This window comes from Pavona decussata, unplaced genomic scaffold (genome assembly GCF_977016875.1).
Source record: "Pavona decussata unplaced genomic scaffold, jaPavDecu1.1 SCAFFOLD_563, whole genome shotgun sequence".
Classification (NCBI taxonomy): Eukaryota; Metazoa; Cnidaria; class Anthozoa; order Scleractinia; family Agariciidae; genus Pavona; species Pavona decussata.
Window position 1 is genome coordinate 461,642 of NW_028145845.1, and position 18,657 is coordinate 480,298.

Sequence of the window (18,657 nt, forward strand, 5' to 3'; positions counted from 1 at the left end):
ACTTCCTCTCATTGTACCTGCGTCAAAGGACCTCTGTCAAGGCAATCTCTCTGTGTTTGGCCAAAACTACTCAAATATCTGACAAGATACCTTTTCTCTAGCATCAAATTGCTCTTAGAGCATCGAGAATATGACACTAAGGGATTTCTCCTGAGAAGAACTAAATAGCATCAGCTTTTGGCGATCGATTTCTCCAGAATACACAGGAGAAACTGGAAAAAATTGGCCAATTTTTTTAAAAGTTGCAATCCATTTCAATCCTGCCATCCTCAGCCAAAGATAATAAATACTAGTTTGCGTGCACTAGTAGGGTAATTGCCACAAACTGAACAATTATTCTAACGTTTCCATCGATACAGATACAATTTTTGCTTAATCAGAGTGACGCTAAAAATAGGTGACACTGCCTCTTGAATGCGGCCGCCCCGGGACCGTTAATACGACCAACCTTTCATGGCATGCTGATGATAGTCTTAAGTGGTTTCCGTTTATGCTTGCAGTGATCTTTAAGTGTAAATTGGCTGTTAATTTAACAAAGATCGTTGTTTAGCCCTCGGTATAACTGTCTGTGGTTCGGGATGTTAGCCGGTGACGCATTCACTATATTCCTATTTCCTTGAATTGTCTCGCCGTGATATAAATAGAGATTTGGAAATACTCATCGTGTGAATAAAATCATTCTTAGTTTCGAGACTCAAGGTTCCTGCACCTTGGCGCAAAAAGCTTTCTTGCGTGCTTTCCGATGGCAGTGACAAAAAAAAAAAAAAAAAATCCTCTTGTGCAGTTAGTGGATAGTTCGCGGCTGCACTTGCTTTAGCAATATTCCCACCATCAGTGTATTTGTTCTTTGTCTGCCACAGATGACAAGCTGGTACGTACACTAGTGTTCCTTATATGGTGGCTTTTAAACGTTGCAAAGATGTCCTTTTTCACGTGGGCTGATTTTGAGTGCCAAAAATAAAATTAATAATAATAATAAAATAAATAAACAATTTTGAAAAATACATGTAACCACCGAGGAAGTCGTAACAGTTTACAAATCAACTTCCCGTGCTTGGTATAGCGTTTTCCTAGACGTTCAATACAGGCTTACTGTATAGTTATCTTTAACTCATTGCTATTCTTTCAAAAACTTATTATTTTTTTATTAAAAAAAGTTTATTTCATTGAAACGCTGAGAGAAATATCAAAATTAAAGAACGTTCCAGAAATGGCCGCAATCCTTAAATGACCTGAAATCCCTCTTCACATCCTACGCGTTTTCTGCGAAAATGTTTTAACACAATAAAATAGAGGGAAAAAAAACAACAACTTTTATTCAAAGCTACAACTATTTCTCTTCGGACATCATCTGTTCCAACAAGCAAACAATTGTCCTCCAGTCAGAAGGAAAACTGTTAGCTTCTCAGTCCAAATTGATAAGTAAACAATATTCTTGGCAACGCTGTTCAAGTTAAGGAAGAGCTGAGAATGAGTAATTCCCCGTTAAGTGCTTGTAAACGTTCCCCACGAAAGCCTTGAATTTGTTTATGTGGTGTCGTTTTGCAGGGGATGGCAAAGAACTAATTAAAACCAAAATGTATAATGCACGAGCACTGTAATTGCTTCTGCTACTAATGACTCTTGTTGTCTTTCGTTGCCGTCGCCCTCTTTGCTGCTCAAGTTCCCTGGGAAGTCAAGCACAGGGCGTTCGTGGGCCAGACCGGAAGCCAAGCGGAATTTGGCAAACCACCAAGCACAGAGAAAAGCTACCAGCTAATTAGTGGGAGCATTTCACTTCCGATCCCCTTCTTAGAACTTTATTAATGAGGACAGACAGACCCCCTGATCTCCACCCGTTCCACACAAAGAATTGTGTATTCCGTATCTGCGTCTCCGGTACCACCGCCAACGTTTGGGCATTGAACGATGTGTAATAGCTTGCTAAACATGATATACAAAGTATTTATCACATCTGCGATTGTAGAAGGCTCGATTTGGGCCGCTGTAACAGCGGCTGATATTAAAACTATTCTTGTGCAAAGTCTCGTGTACAAGAGCACGGAAATTCTGAAGACAAGGGTCACTTTGTTGCCCCCTCTTGTCATTCTGTCTGCAGCCTATGAGAGGAATTAACTAAGGTGAATGCTGATCTCACCATTAATTACATTGTAAAGGGTGGGATTAACTAAGGTGAATACTGATCTCACCGTTAAATACGTTGTAAAGGGAGGGATTAACTAAGGTGAATACTGATCTCACTATTAATTACTTTGTAAAAGGAGGGATTAACTAAAGTAAACAGGGAAAACGTTTGCTGAGCTCACCGTTGTAAAAATCGAGATCACGTTTACACCTCACACGTGCGTTACACTGTTGGGCCAAGTTGTTGAAAACCGCGGGATCAGTGAACATGGCGATCAAACGTGAAGAATAAGAAACAAGAGCTCAAAGGTTGTAAGTTTTGTGAGTCTGAGAGTTTACTAAATCATCTTTTTTAATATAATACTAAAAACGTTTAACGAACAATAGGGTGAATCAATTCTCCAGATGTCACGCATTTAAAGGGGCAGTGTCGCCGATTAAAAAAGAAAAAAAAATTATTACTCAATGGCCAAAAAACGTATTTGTTTCAATGGCATCGGTTTGTTAACAATAACCCTACTGGTGCACAGAAACTACTTTTAATTTTGTTTGGCTGCGGATGGCTAGAATGGAAGTGGATTGCAATTTGAAAAAAATGTTCTTCCTGTGCATGGTTGTTCTTCCTACGAGAAAAAACCTTAATATTTTCTTCACGATGTTGTAAGAGCAATTTCATGTTACAAAACAGGTTTTTGTCAGTTTTGACCAAAATACAACAAAATTGCCGTGAAAGTGCTCCTTTAAACAGGAGACTTAGATAACCAACATCACATGTTGCACTAGTTCAAAACTAAAAAAATAAATAACTTGAAACTTTTTTAGGAAATCGTAAAACGATTTAGTAAATACACGGTCTCGCAAAAAAAAATGCAACCTTTCAACTCTCAAAGTAAAAGCCTATCTTTAAAGGACTCAGTTTTCTGCTTCTTTTTGTTTTTTTCCTTTTTACGCTTGACCGCCGTTGAGGTTTAGCGTGAACTTTGTTTCCGGCTTAAAATTACTGGTATTATTAAACTTATGAATCTTTTCCCCACTCATTTCAGAGGGTTGCCAATCGTTTCATTACTAAAACCCGGGTCGTTTCTCGAAAGTCCCAGTAACAGACCGTGCCCGATATATAAGCATATTTTTAACTGTTTTTCTCGCCGATTACACAGTAATTAGAGACATGGAACTTGGCCAATGTTTTCATAGAATTATAGCATTTTAAAATTTAGTATTCAAAGCTAACAAAAATTGACTTCTGTTAAGAAACGTTTATCACAGAAGACGCTTATCGAGCCCGGTAAGTTACCGGGACTTTCTAGAAACGGGCCCCTGATTGTTCCCCACTGTCGTCACTAATACTGCACCCACGTTTTATTTCAAACTACTTTAGGCCCTTTCTCTAGTATCATCCAGAAAAAAAAAGGATTATCACCTTATTAAGCGTTACAACAGTTACAAATTAGTGTTTTCGTTCTTCAAGACCGGCGATTTTTTTGGCATGAAAGACCCTGTCCCAAGCGGGCTCTTTTCGTGAGTTGTATACAAACTTTTGTGTGCGGGCTGTAATGCCTGTTACGTCGGCGAAACCATCCGGCATTTTTCCACACGTGTTCGTTAGCTCAAAGTCACTGATGGGGCCTCTCGCGTATTCAAACACTTACCAGATTTATGTTCGGCTTGTTGTTTTAATATTTTAGATCATTCTTCCACCAATTTTCAGCTCAAGATAAAATAGGCTATTCATATTCCATGGCAACAACCTACATTAAGCCCACAATTGTACCATGTAAATTTAAAACTCTCTCTTTAGTCACACACTGTCACGTATTCTTTTATTATTCTGTTAGAGTTTTTTCCTCATAATTTAGCATCTCTGTGTACTTATTACAAATTCAACTTAATTTCTGCATTACGATTTAAAACTGAAGATGACAGAAGATCTATCCAAACATGTCTTTAAAATCAAAACTGATGTGGGTTAACTGAAATACCAATCAACAAAGACTGGCTGCTCACATATTTGACAAAGAACCTGGTTTGTAACACGAAATTGCTCTTCTTGTCCTTGGAAGAACAAACCATAGTAAATTTTTAGCAACTTCTCGAAAATACACAAAAAGAACCTGAATAAAATTGGCCATTTATTTCAAGTTGCAATCCAATTTCATCCGAGCCATCCGCAGCCAAACGTAATTAATAGTAGTTTCTGTGCACTCAAGTAGGGTTATTTGTAACAAAACTGACCCATTATTTTTACGATTCCATTGAAACAAAAAACGTTTTTGGCTACTCATAGTGACACTAAAAATAGGTGACACTTGCTCCTCTCACCATTTCGGAGACGAAAATTATCAAAATTATTTGACGGGTTAAAATTACTCCTTCAATAAATGTTTTAAAAAGCTAACTGCTAATCGCTACCACCATTTTTCAAAGTGTATTCTGTTCTCTGAAATGTTGAGCTCGTGCAAAATGTCCGTCATATTTTTAATCATAGGTGGGGGTCCACAGATGTAACACGTTAAATTACTCCTGTCCAGGGAAGATATGGCTTCTTGTAGACTTGGTTCATTTATACGACCGTGTTGACCTGAAATAAAAATAGACGGATTAAAAAGGGTGAAGGAATTTGTAAACAATACACCGTCTGGGTTATATTACAAAGCGAGACGGAAACTGGGACAAATTAAATTTCAACCCATGCGACATTTGCAAACTTTCATTGATATCGGTTATTTCAGGTACCACATTTGAGAACATAGCTTCAAGTAAGCCAACTGAAGTCTGCAAGAACTGTAGCTTTCATTTTAAAATAATGCTCACACTTTAAGATTTTATCCACAAGCGCAAAAGCTAGAATCACCCTGAACAGCGCCACTCAGTAGCTTCCATTTGAATGGTCGCACTTTAGGATTTCATCCACAGACTCAATAGGTGTTCACCTTGAACAGCATAATAAACAGCACCACAGGCAAGCGCTGCCCAATTGCTTTCATTTAGACAGACGCACTTTAGGATTTCATCCACAGAATCAAAAGGAGTTCACCTTAGACAGCATAATAAACAGGCCACAGCAAAGTACTGCTCAGTAGCTTTAGTTTGACTGCTCAAACTATAGGATTTCATCCACAGACTCAAAAGATAGAACCACTTCGTACAGCATAATAAACAACACCACAGGTAAGTACTGCTCTGGAGAGGAAAAGGATGAAATGAAGGACGACAGGCAAAGTAAGCTGAGAGGAAAGTAGGCCGCGGGAGAGAGGAAAGGGCAGAAACACCAGATGTATTTTATAACCACAAGATAATAATTTTGTTAACAGATCGCTGACAGGCTAACTAAAACGGCACCAACCAGAATCTTCAAGAGCTTGTCTACTTGCCCTCCCCCTTTCACCACTACCACCACCACCACCACCCTCTTCCCCTCCCCCAACCTCCCGCTTCCTGCACCATTTGGTGGAGAATAGAATGTCAGTAGTTTCACAGACATTCTCTTGCAAAAGTAGCCTCCTATGCAGACGCTCTTTGGCTCGTCACGCATTCCTCCCCTCCCCCCCCCCCCACCCCCTATTAAACGATTTGGTGGAGAATAGAATTCTCCTCTTCACCAAACCGTTAGGGACGGGAGGAATGCGTGACGAGTCCAAACAGCGTCCGCGTAGGAGGCGATCACTAAAGACTCTTTAAAAGGAGTTAGGAATGTGTTTGACATACTTTGTATGCGGTGCACAGACGTGCTATGAACGCAGGCTTCGGGTTTTGTAGTAAAAAACTTGCAGAGTATTGAAGGACATCTTTTGGAAATTTCCAAAAGGGAATCCTGTGAAAGGGAAGAAGATCACATGTCAATACCACAGAACTCTAACTAAAGGTGGAAAATTTTGAGGTAAAAATTAAAACTTGCTGAGTGCAGCCTCTGAAAAAGGCTCCACAACCAGTGAGGAATGGGACCCCTGAAGGGTTAACTCATGTGTATTTAATTAGTAATGGAGAGGTATATGTAGTAATGAGGATACACTGTAAGTTGTTCGGCCCAAAAAAGTCCGATGTGGCTAAAACTATGCCCCAAAACATCCAAAGGTGCAAAATATAATTCAAAAATATTATCCCTTGCATAAAACCGTAAAAAGAACCTTACACCTTTACCAAATTCTCCCCCCCCCCCCCCCCCTCACTTGCCAGCCAAACAAAGACCGCCACAAAAATTTCTACACACCCACCACCAAAAAAAAAATCCTTAATCACTACATAAATTTCGAACCCAAGAAAGGCCTTTCCATCGCTAGTCTCCATTGCAGCCGTCACTTGGGCAACAACGGCTATGAAGGAGACTATTCCATCATTAACATGTTTTCAAAGTAATTGACTCATATTGATTTAACCTGAGAATTTACAATCATGAAGTACCCTTGCAATAAAACATAAATTGCAAAAGAAAAACACTTGGCGAACCTAATTAAAACTGACGGCTATAAGAAATGACCCACCTTGTGTCTGGCAATAGGAAATTATTCTGACATCTGCTTAAATTTAAATGTACAGTAGTCAGCATGTGCATTGTACCTTGAAAAGTAGTTCATCTATGTTCTTTGCACTGAATAACAGTACTGTCTTTCCAGTATATTTATTTGGCAGGTCACTGGAGATATCAGCCACATGTCGCACGATGGAATACAGAGGATTGATACCAACACCACCAGCAATAAGCAGCAAATCTGAGCTGGGATCACCAGGCCTGGGATCAAAGAAAAAGTTTCCTCCCACTCTCATTTGAACTTTGCTTCCAACACAGCACTGTGACAGACATTAACAAAACAACAACAACAACAACAATGTTGGTACAATGCTATATTCTCTGTAAGTGCACATACCAAAACATTGTTTTTAACTTTTACAATTAATTGGGAACAGATAACTGTCAGTGTAATTTAATCATGCACTGATGGAATTCAGTATTAACTGGAGGGATGACTGCCTCAAAATGTTGGGCAGCCAAGCTGCTCTGTAATACAAATATGAACACCTAACTAATGTTGCATTGCCTACTTGTTGTCCTGTTTTAGGCATTTATGTTTAAATGTTTATTTAACGTTCCTTTCATTTTGCTAGACTTGGCAGTGACCCAACTCTTTTTAAACAGCAGAAGGGTTTTTAACATCCTCTGCCAATTATTTTGAGGAGGTGTAGGAGACAGGCCCATTTATGGCTGATTGTCACCCCACAGTGGCATTCATGATCACCTGATGCTGAGCAATAGCTAGAATGATCTTACCAGTTAATTCATAGCCTGCGAAGCAAGTGTTTCAGTGGAGTTTTCTGCACTAAAAAGCCGATTTTCGTAGTTTTGGACGCACAAAAGGGGCTTTTTTTTGTCTCATCCCAATTTCTGCGTGGTCAAACAGCACAAAACGCCACCTGAACAAGTGCCTGACTCAACTCTGTCACACCTTGTCTTTGAGGAGATGTGTGCTGAAAAGAGAGAGAGGCATGGGGGCTGATGGGAAGGAGGAAGGGGGAGAAATATTGTCTCTCATACATGCTTTGCTCCCTCCATCAGCCCTTGCAGAAAAAGACAAGAGAGACGACCAAGGATGAGTCAGGTTCAGTTCTCTTGCCAACTGCTGACTGCATCATACCTAATAACAATCCTGGTCAAATATTTTTGAAACATGACCCGTCTCCCCCACTCACTGTTGACTCAAATAATGATGTTGTTTGTTATCATAACCAGTGTTAGAATGGAACTTGTTTTGTAGAGGAAGCAACATTGAAAAGGGGAAGGGGGATTAGCTCCATTCTTGAAATCATTCCATGGTTTTTAGTTGGGCAGATTGTAGCTACTATGACAGGGTGGCCATTACAATACAGTATATTTTATAGATTTAATATATTGAGCTGTTCACAAACACAAACCTTTGTATGGACCCACAATGCAGGAGGATGTTCGCTTTCTTTGACAGCAAGCTCTATTGTGTTTCTTTCTTTAAGTTCTTTGGGAGTGGAGCAAATTGAATATCCTCCCACAGTTGATAGCCCTGGAATGAAAAAGTCAACCCTAGCAAAAAAAAAAAACAAAAAAAACAAAGTAATATCCATGTAAGCGTTACTGATCACACAGCCACAAGCAATGCCATTAAGGAACTCAGGTCATAACAGGTTTGTTTGAAGAGGACCCACCTTGTCTGGGGTAGCAGGGGTTATCAAAAACACTTACTATTTCATGAATATTACTGACAAAAATTTATTGGCCTTAAAATTTGACTTCACTGTTATCAATGATAACATGCCTTTGGATGATTACCATTGTCCTGGCTTGAATGTAAATCTGTCCTCTTCAACTTTTAAGTACAGCCCTTTCACAGTTTGTGACCGCTGAATGATTTCAGTTACAGTGGCTTGTGCTACTATCTGCTAAAGAGAACAATTTACAAGTAAAACATAAAAAAAAGCAAATAACATACAAAGTTGTCATAATAATTAGATGGACATGCAGCCCCCATTAAGACTGATGTCAACACACTCTGAAGAACTGAGGCAAATAAGAGAATCGAAATGGCCATCTGAGACCCTGAAGAAAAGGTAACTTTAGTTGACAAACTGAAGAGGATTGACCTTGGGAACAAGGTTGATTGTTTTAAATATAATTATACTGTATCTGTGACAGATGCAGACCTTCAGGTACGGTCAACTCTTGCCTTGCGGGCAACTCGCTTACGGATACCCTGATGATACGAGCAGTAGTTAAATCCCCAGCAAAAATAGATTACAGACATTTGACTGAAATAAATTCAAGGTATTTACAGACTTTCGCTATTAAGGACACGTAACTCGCTGTCCTCAGAGGGTGTCCGCAATTAGGGTCAGTCAACTGTACATGTAAATAGGAGTCCACTCTCAATGTATGACTTGCTTCTTTTCATGAAATGAAGTATCATTACCCTACAGGCCTCAATTTTGATCTTAAAAATAACGTGGGGAACGGCCCAGCCCCATGGATCCCTTTTCTAGATGTGTGAAGGGATCGGACCTCTGCTGCACTGATGTGGGGTAGTCAGCTACCACAATACCTGAAAAACCAAATGTAATTGGAGTTGGTTCACTTCCGTCCGTGCACAAAAACTGAACTAATTAACTCAAGCGAAGCATTCATGGTTATCATGAGCAAAAGCAATCAGGCAAGCTTCCCACCAAATTATGAGCGCAAACAGAAATTGACCACTGATAACTTGAATTTATTTAATATTGTTAATTAAACATCTCAGAAAACTTTTCTGTATTTCTCCCATTTCCTGTTGTCTCACTAGTTGTTACAGCTGTGGTTTAAAATAGTTTTTCTTCTACATCTTGCCCCCTTTTTTTCTCACTTTATACCTGCTCCTGCAACCAGTTACACCTTTCTTATTAAAAATTGATGTACCAAAATCACTCACTGCACCAGTATTACAATATTTCTGATTAATGGCCAATTCCTAATTTTTCCCAGCTAATACTCAGACCATCACCTCCTCTCTTGTTGAACTCTCCGTCCTTTCAAGGTGTGTACTGTTATTACCGGCTCCCACATCTGAACTGCTTGACATGGGTGCAAAAATGCTTAACCTGAAACTGCACAAACAAGGAATAGGATGTAGTTGTAATCTCTGAAGACTGTTTGATCCAATTTCCAAACACTGAGAAATGGGTTGAAAAAACAAGGCACAACCAATTTTTTTTAACTACCAACTTCAGTCTGAAGGTGTTGGGAAATTAAATTGGATGAAATGTAGCCTTTTGGGTGTTTGATATAATTATGATTATCTCAAACCATTAATAATTCTTGGAGAAATTCAAAGCATATTTAATGTCCACCAAATTATATGATAATTAAACAATCACATTTCCAAGCCTCCTTCACGGTTGTGATTCCCTTCGTTTTCTTTTCATGAATTATTAACGAGGTTAAGAATGGCTTTCTCAAACTCATTATAATACATTAACATTTTCAGGAAAACATGTATCACTTCCAATGTTATTCCCAAAAGTGATAAGTACAATATATGACACTGAAATTTAAAGAATAATAATTAGGTTTTCCTGTGAATTAAAGGGTAACTCCCGCCTAGAAAACACCTTTTCAGGAAAACTTTCCCAATGTTTCGCTAATGTTGTCGGAAACAAAAAAATTCGAGTTCAGAAGCATATTAGTGGTTAATTTTAACGTTAAACTTCGTATTTTGCCGCTTCGGAGAGTTTCCGCCATGAACGCTTCGATTTTGGTCACGTGATGTGATACGTCACAGGTGTGGAACCACAACAAATAACAACATGGCTGACTCAAATTCTAGTAGTGAGCCCTCCGATTCTGCCAGCGATTCATCCGATTTCGAGGTCATGATCGGAGATAATACCGCCGAAGATTTAATGGAACCCTTTTGCGGTATACAACCGTGGCGTTTTGAGCCTCCATCTAGAACCAGAGAGGCGCAAGAAAGAGAAGAAGATATGGAAGCTCCTCGTCGTCGTTGTGATCTCGAAAGCGAAGAATGGTGAGTTTATGAAGTCGCTGTATGTGCAGTTTCCGTTCACGGCATCGTCCACTAATCTGCTAATTTTATCAAACCTAAAGTTACCTGTAATGTTTTTATCACTGGAAGCTTAATTAAATGTGCTCTTGTACGACTAAACTATTGTTGAAGTTTTTGTTTACACTCTTCGCGTTTTAATTAGTATAATTCAGCTGCAGATTAATCTACAAGTAGCCGATAGCCCGTGTGCATTTCAATGCTGGTACTTTCGCCGTAAATTGGTTTGTTATGCCAGTGTCAAGAGCAGTCTCGTGAAAGCGGCCTTGTTAGATTTAAGCCGTGTTTCTTTTAGATGTACTTATCGGCTCAGTAATTAACTATTTCTATGCTCATTTATGCTTTGTCTTCATACTTCATGCCTTACCAATGCAGTAATGCTCATTTTCTGCTTCCTCTTCTGCGAGTTTTCGTGGAATCGGCTAGGAAATGTTCTGATAAGTTGATGGCCCGGATTTAATTTATAATATATGGCTTTTCCAGATTTACCTGTGTCAGTTAAATCAGTAAATAACAAGGAGTCTGATGATCCCTTGTACGGTCGACTCTTGAATATTTTTGTTCTGGTAAACATGGACTGATCATGAATAATTATGAAGCATGTATAACTTCGAGAATCTTTCTTTGTTATGTGTTCTTGGACTGATTGGTTTTGCAAGAAATTTAGACTTAATTTGGGCTGGCTTACTAGGTGTCTCTGTGGCAACTGCCAGCAGATATTGCGAGAGGAGGAGAACATTTGCTGCCAGGAAATAGACGCAGTAAAACAAAAAAACTTGGAGGCTGTTGAAGTGACACAGTTAGAGAACCCCCCAAGCTGTATTGTAAATCACCCTGGGTTTCATCCAGTCTGCTTGAATATCTGGGTCTTGCAGACTGCTTGGTTCCAGTATAAACAACAGTACGGAAAAGATGCCTATGAGGGCCCTGAATTTAAAAAGAATAGACATATCGCCTACAGGCAATTAGTAAGATGGTGCTGGGGGTCTCTAGGAAAAGAAGTAAGAGTTCCATTACCTTCTTGTGCAGTGAACTGTATCCGAGCACATTTTCAGGAACCCGGTCAGCTTGAAGAAGACATGACCTACACTGGCTTTCTGTACGCAGATGAGTAAACACCCAGTTTTTGGCAGGAGAGTTCAGCTGACATTTCATTGAATATTGAATAATAATAATAATAATAATAATAATAATAATAATAATAATAATAATAATAATAATAATAATAATCTCTTTATTAACATATTCCAAGCAAATTGCTATTTACAAGTTAAAAGTAGAAAAAAGAACTATTAAAACCTATTTAAAATTCATTGTGATTAAAATAGAGACTAATTACAAGCACAATATTTTTTAATCTTTTTTTTATAAAGGACAAAGAAAACAAATGTCATAAAGTTACAAATGTGCTAGTCGTATTTGTAATAAAAAATCATATGATCTATAATAATGAATAATAATAATAATAATAATAATAATAATAATAATCTCTTTATTAACATATTCCAAGCAAATTGCTATTTACAAGTTAAAAGTAGAAAAAAGAACTATTAAAACCTATTTAAAATTCATTGTGATTAAAATAGAGACTAATTACTAGCACAATATTTTTTAATCTTTTTTTTATATTAAGGACAAAGAAAACAAATGTCATAAAGTTACAAATGTGCTAGTCGTATTTGTAATAAAAAATCATATGATCTATAATAATGAATAATAATAATAATAATAATAATAATAATAATAATAATAATAATAATAATAATAACAATTATAATTTATGGTGTGTGTGGATGGAATAAGTGGGAGGGGGGGTGTAGGGAGTGTCAGGATAAGTTGTCTTTAATATTTTATTGATAGTTTTGAATACAAGGTTCCTTGGTTCCTATATATTGTCATTGATTACAAAGAGCAGTCAAATACTCAATTAATTTTGTTATCATAAATTATAATACTTATTTATAATTAAAACTACAGATTTATGACAAGCCCTAAACTGTATATGTTAAATCCTATTGCATCATTTAACAATATTATCTCCCTTTATTTTGGCATGAGAAAAATTGATCAGTCTAGTCAAAGATATATAGCTATTCTTTATATACAGCATAGATCTAGTGTACAAGACTTAAGCGGGCATATCGGCTGATAAAATTCTGCACCAAGTCATCTCTGTCAGGTCTCTGGTAAGAGGCAGCCAGAGGAGGTGGGACATTGACTTGTAAATTGGCCTTATACTCTTTTAAGGCTCTTGAATTGGTCTCGTAGCTGGTAAACAGCTGATCAATTGCATCAGAACAATAGCCTATCGGATGGGAGGATACAAGGATACAAGTTATACATCGAATGTTGTTATGTGAAAACAGTGCTAGATGTCCATAATTCTTTGTCAGCAAAAGAGAAAATGTATCATTTGATGTGATTGTGAAGGGTCTTTCTTAGTGTGGTACAGGAAACCATGTTTGCTATCTATAATAAGGATCGATAAGGAGGCACTCTTGACTAATGTTACTTTTAACACCCTGCCACAAACTGACTGGAGATTTCTTCATTTTTTGTTTGCCAACAGATGATATAAAACATGTCAACGTACTGTGAGGTTATTCTGTTTTGCCATATTAATTTGTTGGCATATTTTTCTTTAATGTTAAGCTGTGGAACCAGGCAATAACGTTTATAAGTTTTTTTACTTGTCTAATGAATCCTTCGTTCAACTTACCATATGTGGGTTTTGTTTTTATTTCTCGAACTGTGGGCTCTCCTTTCTTCGCCTTTGGAAATTGCAGCGAATACCTGGGCCTGCCATCAATGGTCACTGCCTGCATCCTATCTGCATTTTCGTTGTAATGTAAAGCGGACAGGCACAATCTGGAGTGTGAGTAACAAATAATTGAATTCTCCGAACATTAAATAAGGTGGTAGCTAACTATGAGTGTCAAACTAAGAACCAAAACAAAACACACCTTGTATACATTCCCCAGTAAGAGTAGGCAGTGTGCTTTGGAACAAACTGAATATCCAGGCTATGCTTGGCTTCACGTGTTGACGTTTGATACTTCGGAGACAGCTGAGCGATGTCCTTGAGTAACTGAGGCTTTAGTAACAGATCCTCAAGTTTTACTGCAGCGGTGGAGCCTGAAGATCAAAACAGATCATTACTGAGTAATGCCTGCCTAAGTACCGGTAGAATGAAGTAACACATTGCCCCAAGTTTTGTTTTCACAAGTCAGTGTTTTTAATATGTCTTGTTCGAGGAATTAGCTGCTGAACCAAAGTGTGTAAGCATTGCCCACACCATGTATTGTACAATAAAAACTCACCAGGTTGAAGCCAAAGACGATCTTTGGCATCCCCCTCTAGCTCACCATGCCCACATTCTGGATATAGCTGGCTGTTGTTATTTGCATGTACGTTTTGAATGTGAAAGGGCAAAATCTTCCATTTCTCTTGCATCAATTGCCCGCTACCATCAGGGGTAGGTGCTGCACACCAATACATATGGTTTGATATTGATTGGCGCCACTCTCCCAAATCTTCGCATTCCTTTTTCTTTGCGAGCTTGTCAAGCTTCTTGCATAACCCTATAAAGTAACAACGTAAACAACCCATGTTACTGTTGAATTCCGAAAGCCCCCCCCCCCCCCCCCCCCTCCCTCGTTACTTTCGGATGTAGCAGGCTAAAGCAAGAGAGGATGATCCTCTCTTGGCTAAAGGGGATGCTACTGCTGGGGAGCCGTTACTTTCGGGGGTCCGTTACTTTCATAATTCTACGATACTGGTCAAACAGTATGAGCTTTTATATCTGGGGCAAACCACTTTGTGAGGGATTTTTGTACATGAACCAGGCAACTGCCACAAGCTGTAAGCCAGTAGTGTTTCAAGTGTATGGGTGTTAATTACAGCAATCTGAACAAAAAAAAGCATCGTACCCTTGGAGACATGCCAGATGTCGAAGTAGTGAGCTGTTTCTGGTAAATTTCGTTTAATCCAGGCAGTATTTTGCTTGTGTCTATCTGTGATCAACTGAGCTATGTTTAACCCAGCATTAGAAATCACCCTCACTGCTCTTACCAACCCCTCATATTCCATCCACGCACTGTTTCGCACCTCATTGCTCTAAGAATCAGAACAAGAATAAAGTATCATGTGGGACGTTTATGATGCTGGATCACAAAAACTGAATTTTTTTAATTTCTTCGTGGCTGTGATGTTTCATTTATTTTTCTGTCTTTACCCTTTCTCTCTGAACAAACCTGCACAAGTTGAAAGTCCACCACTTTGTTTATCTCTTGCTCAATCAACGTAAATGAGCCGTATTTCGCACAGTAACCAGGAGAGTCACACCGCCCATCGCCAGCGAGCACTAATCCGTTATCCCCTGCACCTAGAGAGCTGAAAAGCTGATCCTGGTGCTCCTTCCACTGTTTAATGACAACAGGACTGACATACGATGACACATGGCGATAAAATGTACTCTCTGATATGCATGCCACATTCATGATTTTGAACATTCGTAACGACTTCGATGCACACGACCCTGTGAAGACAAAATTGGTGGTTTATATGTGTGCAGGCTGTAGATTTTATCTCTAGTTTTAGCAAGGACTCGAGATAGATTAACTGGAGATGAAAAACGCATTCTGGGTAACAAAGCATTGAAGATTTTCCCCATTTATGGACAAAAACTGATTTGTTTCCAATCTTTACTACGAATAATTCTTAATTTCTTTAACACAGAACCACGTGCATCTCCTTAAAGCAATTTTTTTGATCATCTCTCTTCGACCTTTACTGGAAATTCTATAATTTAACAACCTGACAGTAGAATAGAGGCAGACAGCAACAGGTTTCCAACAGCCATTTTGTGCCCAACAAATCGCTGACTTTGCCACACCTGGGAGAAAGAACAAGATTCGTCCGTGCATTTGTGACGTATTTGGATCATTGTTCCCAAGACTTTAATTATCTCAGCGTCAGCAGGGCTTGCACATATTGGACAGGATCCAAACAAGCTCATCAGGCAGCTCTCCGAGACGATAAACTTTCTTTCCTGGTGGCTTTTCAATTTTTCGCTCCCTCCAGAGGACCTATAGGAGGTGGTGTAGATGTTTATTGTAAGTGTTCTTCAATTTCACAAAACAATAGCAGACAAGAGAAAGGTAAGATAATAAACAATTTGTCTCTACCTTATAATTTTCTCGTCAGGTTGGTCCTCCTCATCTTCCGAATCTTGATAAGGGTTATAGTCCTCATCATCGACCTCAGTGTCTTCAAAGGACTCTTCTTCGGGTAAGGGTTCTGGTGAATTTTCCCCATTACCTTCAGCGGAGCCCTTGTGAGGCAAGTGGAGAAGTGTGAAAGGGGGCAGATTTGCAATATTGCATTGTATCCCGCAATCCTCATTTGTTCTACCCTTTGGACAAGCTTGAGTACCTGTAGGAAATAAAATTTTGAAAGGAACTGACGTAAATTTCCTACCGATTTCATCTAAATTAAAATTCAAATTAGAATACCTTTACTTCGATAGATGGGCCGCTTGTAACTTAATTGAGTGCCTTTGTTGGCTTTAGTTGCCGGGAAATGTACACCTGTCTTTTCAGAGCCAGCATCGCCTTCCACAACCATACTATCAGAGGAGCACGAAAAACTCGCAGAATCCAGTGTTTCCTGACTTGTGGATGGTACAGGGTGTTCCTTCTCTTTTACCTCATGGGCAGCCTCGAATTCTTTCACAAGCTATCAAAAAAATTACATGAATATAATACAAAATCACGTTGAAGTGTCGTTGTTGACAGAAGAAAAAAAACCAAAAACATGCGTTATCGGTGTTATTATGTCACGCATCGCATTGAAACGCTGACAAAAGTATTTTGGTATCATTACTGAGTGTACATACCCGGCTTGCAGTTAATTTGGATAAGGCTCTGCTTGGTCTTTTGGGAGGAGAGTACTGCTCGGGGGACACTAACTCACTCCTTTCTTCAGAATCGGGTAGTTTCCGCTTCTTGCTACGTGCGGCTGCGAGCTGCTCGGGAGTCGGAACGACTTGTCGAGACGGAATGGCATCCTTCTTTAGCAACATTTTTGTCGCAAAGCCAGCACGTTTTAAGCCGTACCCATGATAATCTTCCGGAAGAAAATGGTCGCTACAAATGTGGCCAGAACCTGGTCTCCATGAATCAGGCTCTCTTTTCTGACGCACAAACGAAATCCATTGTCGAAGAAATTTTTCATCCGTCGGAAATTGATGCATGGTAACCCCGTCTGAATTTGTCTTATCGCAAAACATCACGACGCAGCGCTTCCCAGGTTCCTTTTTCTTTTTACCTTCATCATTATTGCATCCGCTATTACTATTTTGTTTTTCCATTGCTTGAATCTTTTTTCAAGGGCTGTTTGGTAATTACAGGGTAGTGGAATTTGGAACACACGTAACCCGCGACTATCTGAACTTCCGATCACAAATGCTCGATGACAATCTGAAGTAACGCTCTACGGCAACACTCGTTTTAAGAAATCAATTGTACGAAATAACATGAGCGAACGACGTTCCAAAGCCTTGCGAATCTTCGATGGACATTTTGTCTTAAAAATGTCAACCTGCGATTGAAATTGTCTGTTCAAAGTGCGAGCTAAATGCAACATGATTTCAGTAATAAACAACTGAATATACACTGTACCACACTAAGTTCACGATGTAAATATATTCTATATCAAGTCTTACACTTTATTCTCGATTACCGATATGGTTCTTTTTACTTGCTCTAATCTTTTGGATCCCAGGTTTTCCCAAAACTTAATTACTCCATGGTATTCCGTTCATCATCGCCACGAATATGTACAGATTTTGGGGAAGCTTGTTGTCGTTCCGCTGAGAGTTGCGACTATCATATGATCCTGAACTGGGGCATCTGTTCCACACGTGTGACGTATCAATACACGTGACCTTGAAACCGCACTTTTCAAAAATGACTGCAGAATTGCCGTGCAAAAAGCTTCCTAATTCAGTCAATTTTCAAAGATCGATCGTAATTCCTTTTACAAAACTTTTCTTATTAAAGAAGGATTATGGAAAGTACTTAAAAAAGCATACGAATTTTGGTGCGAGTTACCCTTTAAGTTATATATGATAAGCTTAATCTTTATAGACCTTCAAGTTATCACGGTTATGGAAGCCACCTTGGCGGGCAGGCAAACACGTCTTGAAATAACACTGTGTTTGTCTGGAAATCCGATGTCAAATAATTTTCATAAAACATTGCTTCTGAAAATTCATTAATTGGCCATGCAAAGATATTTACAGAAAATAGCTGAGGAATGTACATTGTAGCTCTGCTAGAAAGCATCTACTGTAGTTGCATTTTGACATTTCCATACATTTGTCTGTATAGCGAACCAGCCGTGAAATGCTAGCGCTATTAAAACTAGTTCACGGGAAAAAATACAGGGAAATGTATGGAAAGTTCAAAACACGACTGGACGCTTTCTGGCACAGCTACATGCATCCCTCCAATTCTTTTCTTAAAACCCTTTTCCAGAGCTATAACATGCAGTTGCCCCATATTTTGAACTACCTGAAATTGGACGCTTGCCTACGTTACGGTTACCTGTTTTATGAAAATTATTTGACATCGGATTTCCATACAAACACTGTTATTTCAAGACGTGTTTCCCTACCCATCAACATGGCTTCCAAAACCGTTCGGTAATAAGGTCTATTGAAGGCAGATTAATACAAACGGATGATCTGACAGCCGGGTACTGTACATTTGTACTAGAATCAATCCGTGCTAAACACTAACCTTGATAAAAACGTCCTACTCTTTAACAATAACTGCGAATGTGAAACAATTCCAGCTAATCTCTGCGTACTCCACGGACAAGCCATGCATTTATAAACGTTGAAACAAATCCATCAAAACTTCCTTCTTCAAAATTACATAAGCATTTGAAAAACGTCAGGCGTTCCTGATAGAAAACA

At 38.9% G+C, this 18,657-nt stretch overlaps 4 protein-coding genes and 1 long non-coding RNA gene across 8 annotated transcripts in view; 3 read left to right on the top strand and 2 right to left on the bottom strand.

Moving 5' to 3' along the window:
* Positions 1 to 18,657, top strand: part of LOC146449875 (uncharacterized) — a 114,399-nt gene that overhangs the window by 36,024 nt on the left and 59,718 nt on the right. The gene's annotated exons all lie outside the window — the stretch shown is intronic.
* LOC146449878 (uncharacterized) lies at positions 1,203 to 3,198 on the top strand. Its single transcript, XR_014860488.1, has 2 exons — positions 1,203 to 2,120; positions 2,173 to 3,198. It is a non-coding gene; the product is annotated as an uncharacterized LOC146449878 (long non-coding RNA).
* LOC146449879 (oxidoreductase NAD-binding domain-containing protein 1-like) lies at positions 3,052 to 18,619 on the bottom strand. 2 transcript variants are annotated; one of them, XM_085101025.1, is made up of 7 exons: positions 18,479 to 18,619; positions 9,618 to 9,714; positions 8,417 to 8,523; positions 8,029 to 8,170; positions 6,679 to 6,909; positions 5,830 to 5,935; positions 3,052 to 4,702 (listed from the first exon to the last, which is right to left on the bottom strand). In XM_085101025.1, the coding sequence occupies exons 1-7, from the start codon at positions 18,562 to 18,564 to the stop codon at positions 4,530 to 4,532; spliced, it is 942 nt and encodes a 313-aa protein (XP_084957151.1). In that variant the 5' UTR covers positions 18,565 to 18,619; the 3' UTR covers positions 3,052 to 4,529. The 2 variants fall into 2 exon arrangements, with proteins under 2 accessions (XP_084957151.1, XP_084957150.1); XM_085101024.1 differs by having other exon boundaries at positions 9,618 to 9,720; positions 18,479 to 18,615.
* On the top strand, positions 10,201 to 11,994 carry LOC146449880 (uncharacterized). The gene is made up of 2 exons (XM_085101031.1): positions 10,201 to 10,640; positions 11,368 to 11,994. The coding sequence occupies exons 1-2, from the start codon at positions 10,420 to 10,422 to the stop codon at positions 11,789 to 11,791; spliced, it is 645 nt and encodes a 214-aa protein (XP_084957157.1). The 5' UTR covers positions 10,201 to 10,419; the 3' UTR covers positions 11,792 to 11,994.
* On the bottom strand, positions 12,449 to 17,759 carry LOC146449881 (uncharacterized). The gene is made up of 9 exons (XM_085100999.1): positions 16,190 to 17,759; positions 15,863 to 16,109; positions 15,492 to 15,763; positions 14,930 to 15,213; positions 14,606 to 14,792; positions 13,997 to 14,257; positions 13,640 to 13,811; positions 13,396 to 13,544; positions 12,449 to 12,981 (listed from the first exon to the last, which is right to left on the bottom strand). The coding sequence occupies exons 1-9, from the start codon at positions 16,299 to 16,301 to the stop codon at positions 12,791 to 12,793; spliced, it is 1,875 nt and encodes a 624-aa protein (XP_084957125.1). The 5' UTR covers positions 16,302 to 17,759; the 3' UTR covers positions 12,449 to 12,790.

Coding starts and splice junctions, on each gene's coding strand:
- LOC146449879 (XM_085101024.1), bottom strand. CDS start 18,564: ATGGCTTGTCCGTGGAGTACGCAGAGATTAGCTGGAATTGTTTCACAT. Junction 8,524..9,617: donor AGAGTTCAACAAGAGAGGAG/GTGATGGTCTGA, acceptor TCTCTTTAGCAG/ATAGTAGCACAAGCCACTGT. Junction 4,703..5,829: donor GTCTGTGCACCGCATACAAA/GTATGTCAAACA, acceptor TTTTTATTTCAG/GTCAACACGGTCGTATAAAT.
- LOC146449881 (XM_085100999.1), bottom strand. CDS start 16,301: ATGGTTGTGGAAGGCGATGCTGGCTCTGAAAAGACAGGTGTACATTTC. Junction 13,545..13,639: donor TACTGGGGAATGTATACAAG/GTGTGTTTTGTT, acceptor CTCACACTCCAG/ATTGTGCCTGTCCGCTTTAC. Junction 12,982..13,395: donor AAAAACAAAACCCACATATG/GTAAGTTGAACG, acceptor CCCATCCGATAG/GCTATTGTTCTGATGCAATT.
- LOC146449880 (XM_085101031.1), top strand. CDS start 10,420: ATGGCTGACTCAAATTCTAGTAGTGAGCCCTCCGATTCTGCCAGCGAT. Junction 10,641..11,367: donor GATCTCGAAAGCGAAGAATG/GTGAGTTTATGA, acceptor CTGGCTTACTAG/GTGTCTCTGTGGCAACTGCC.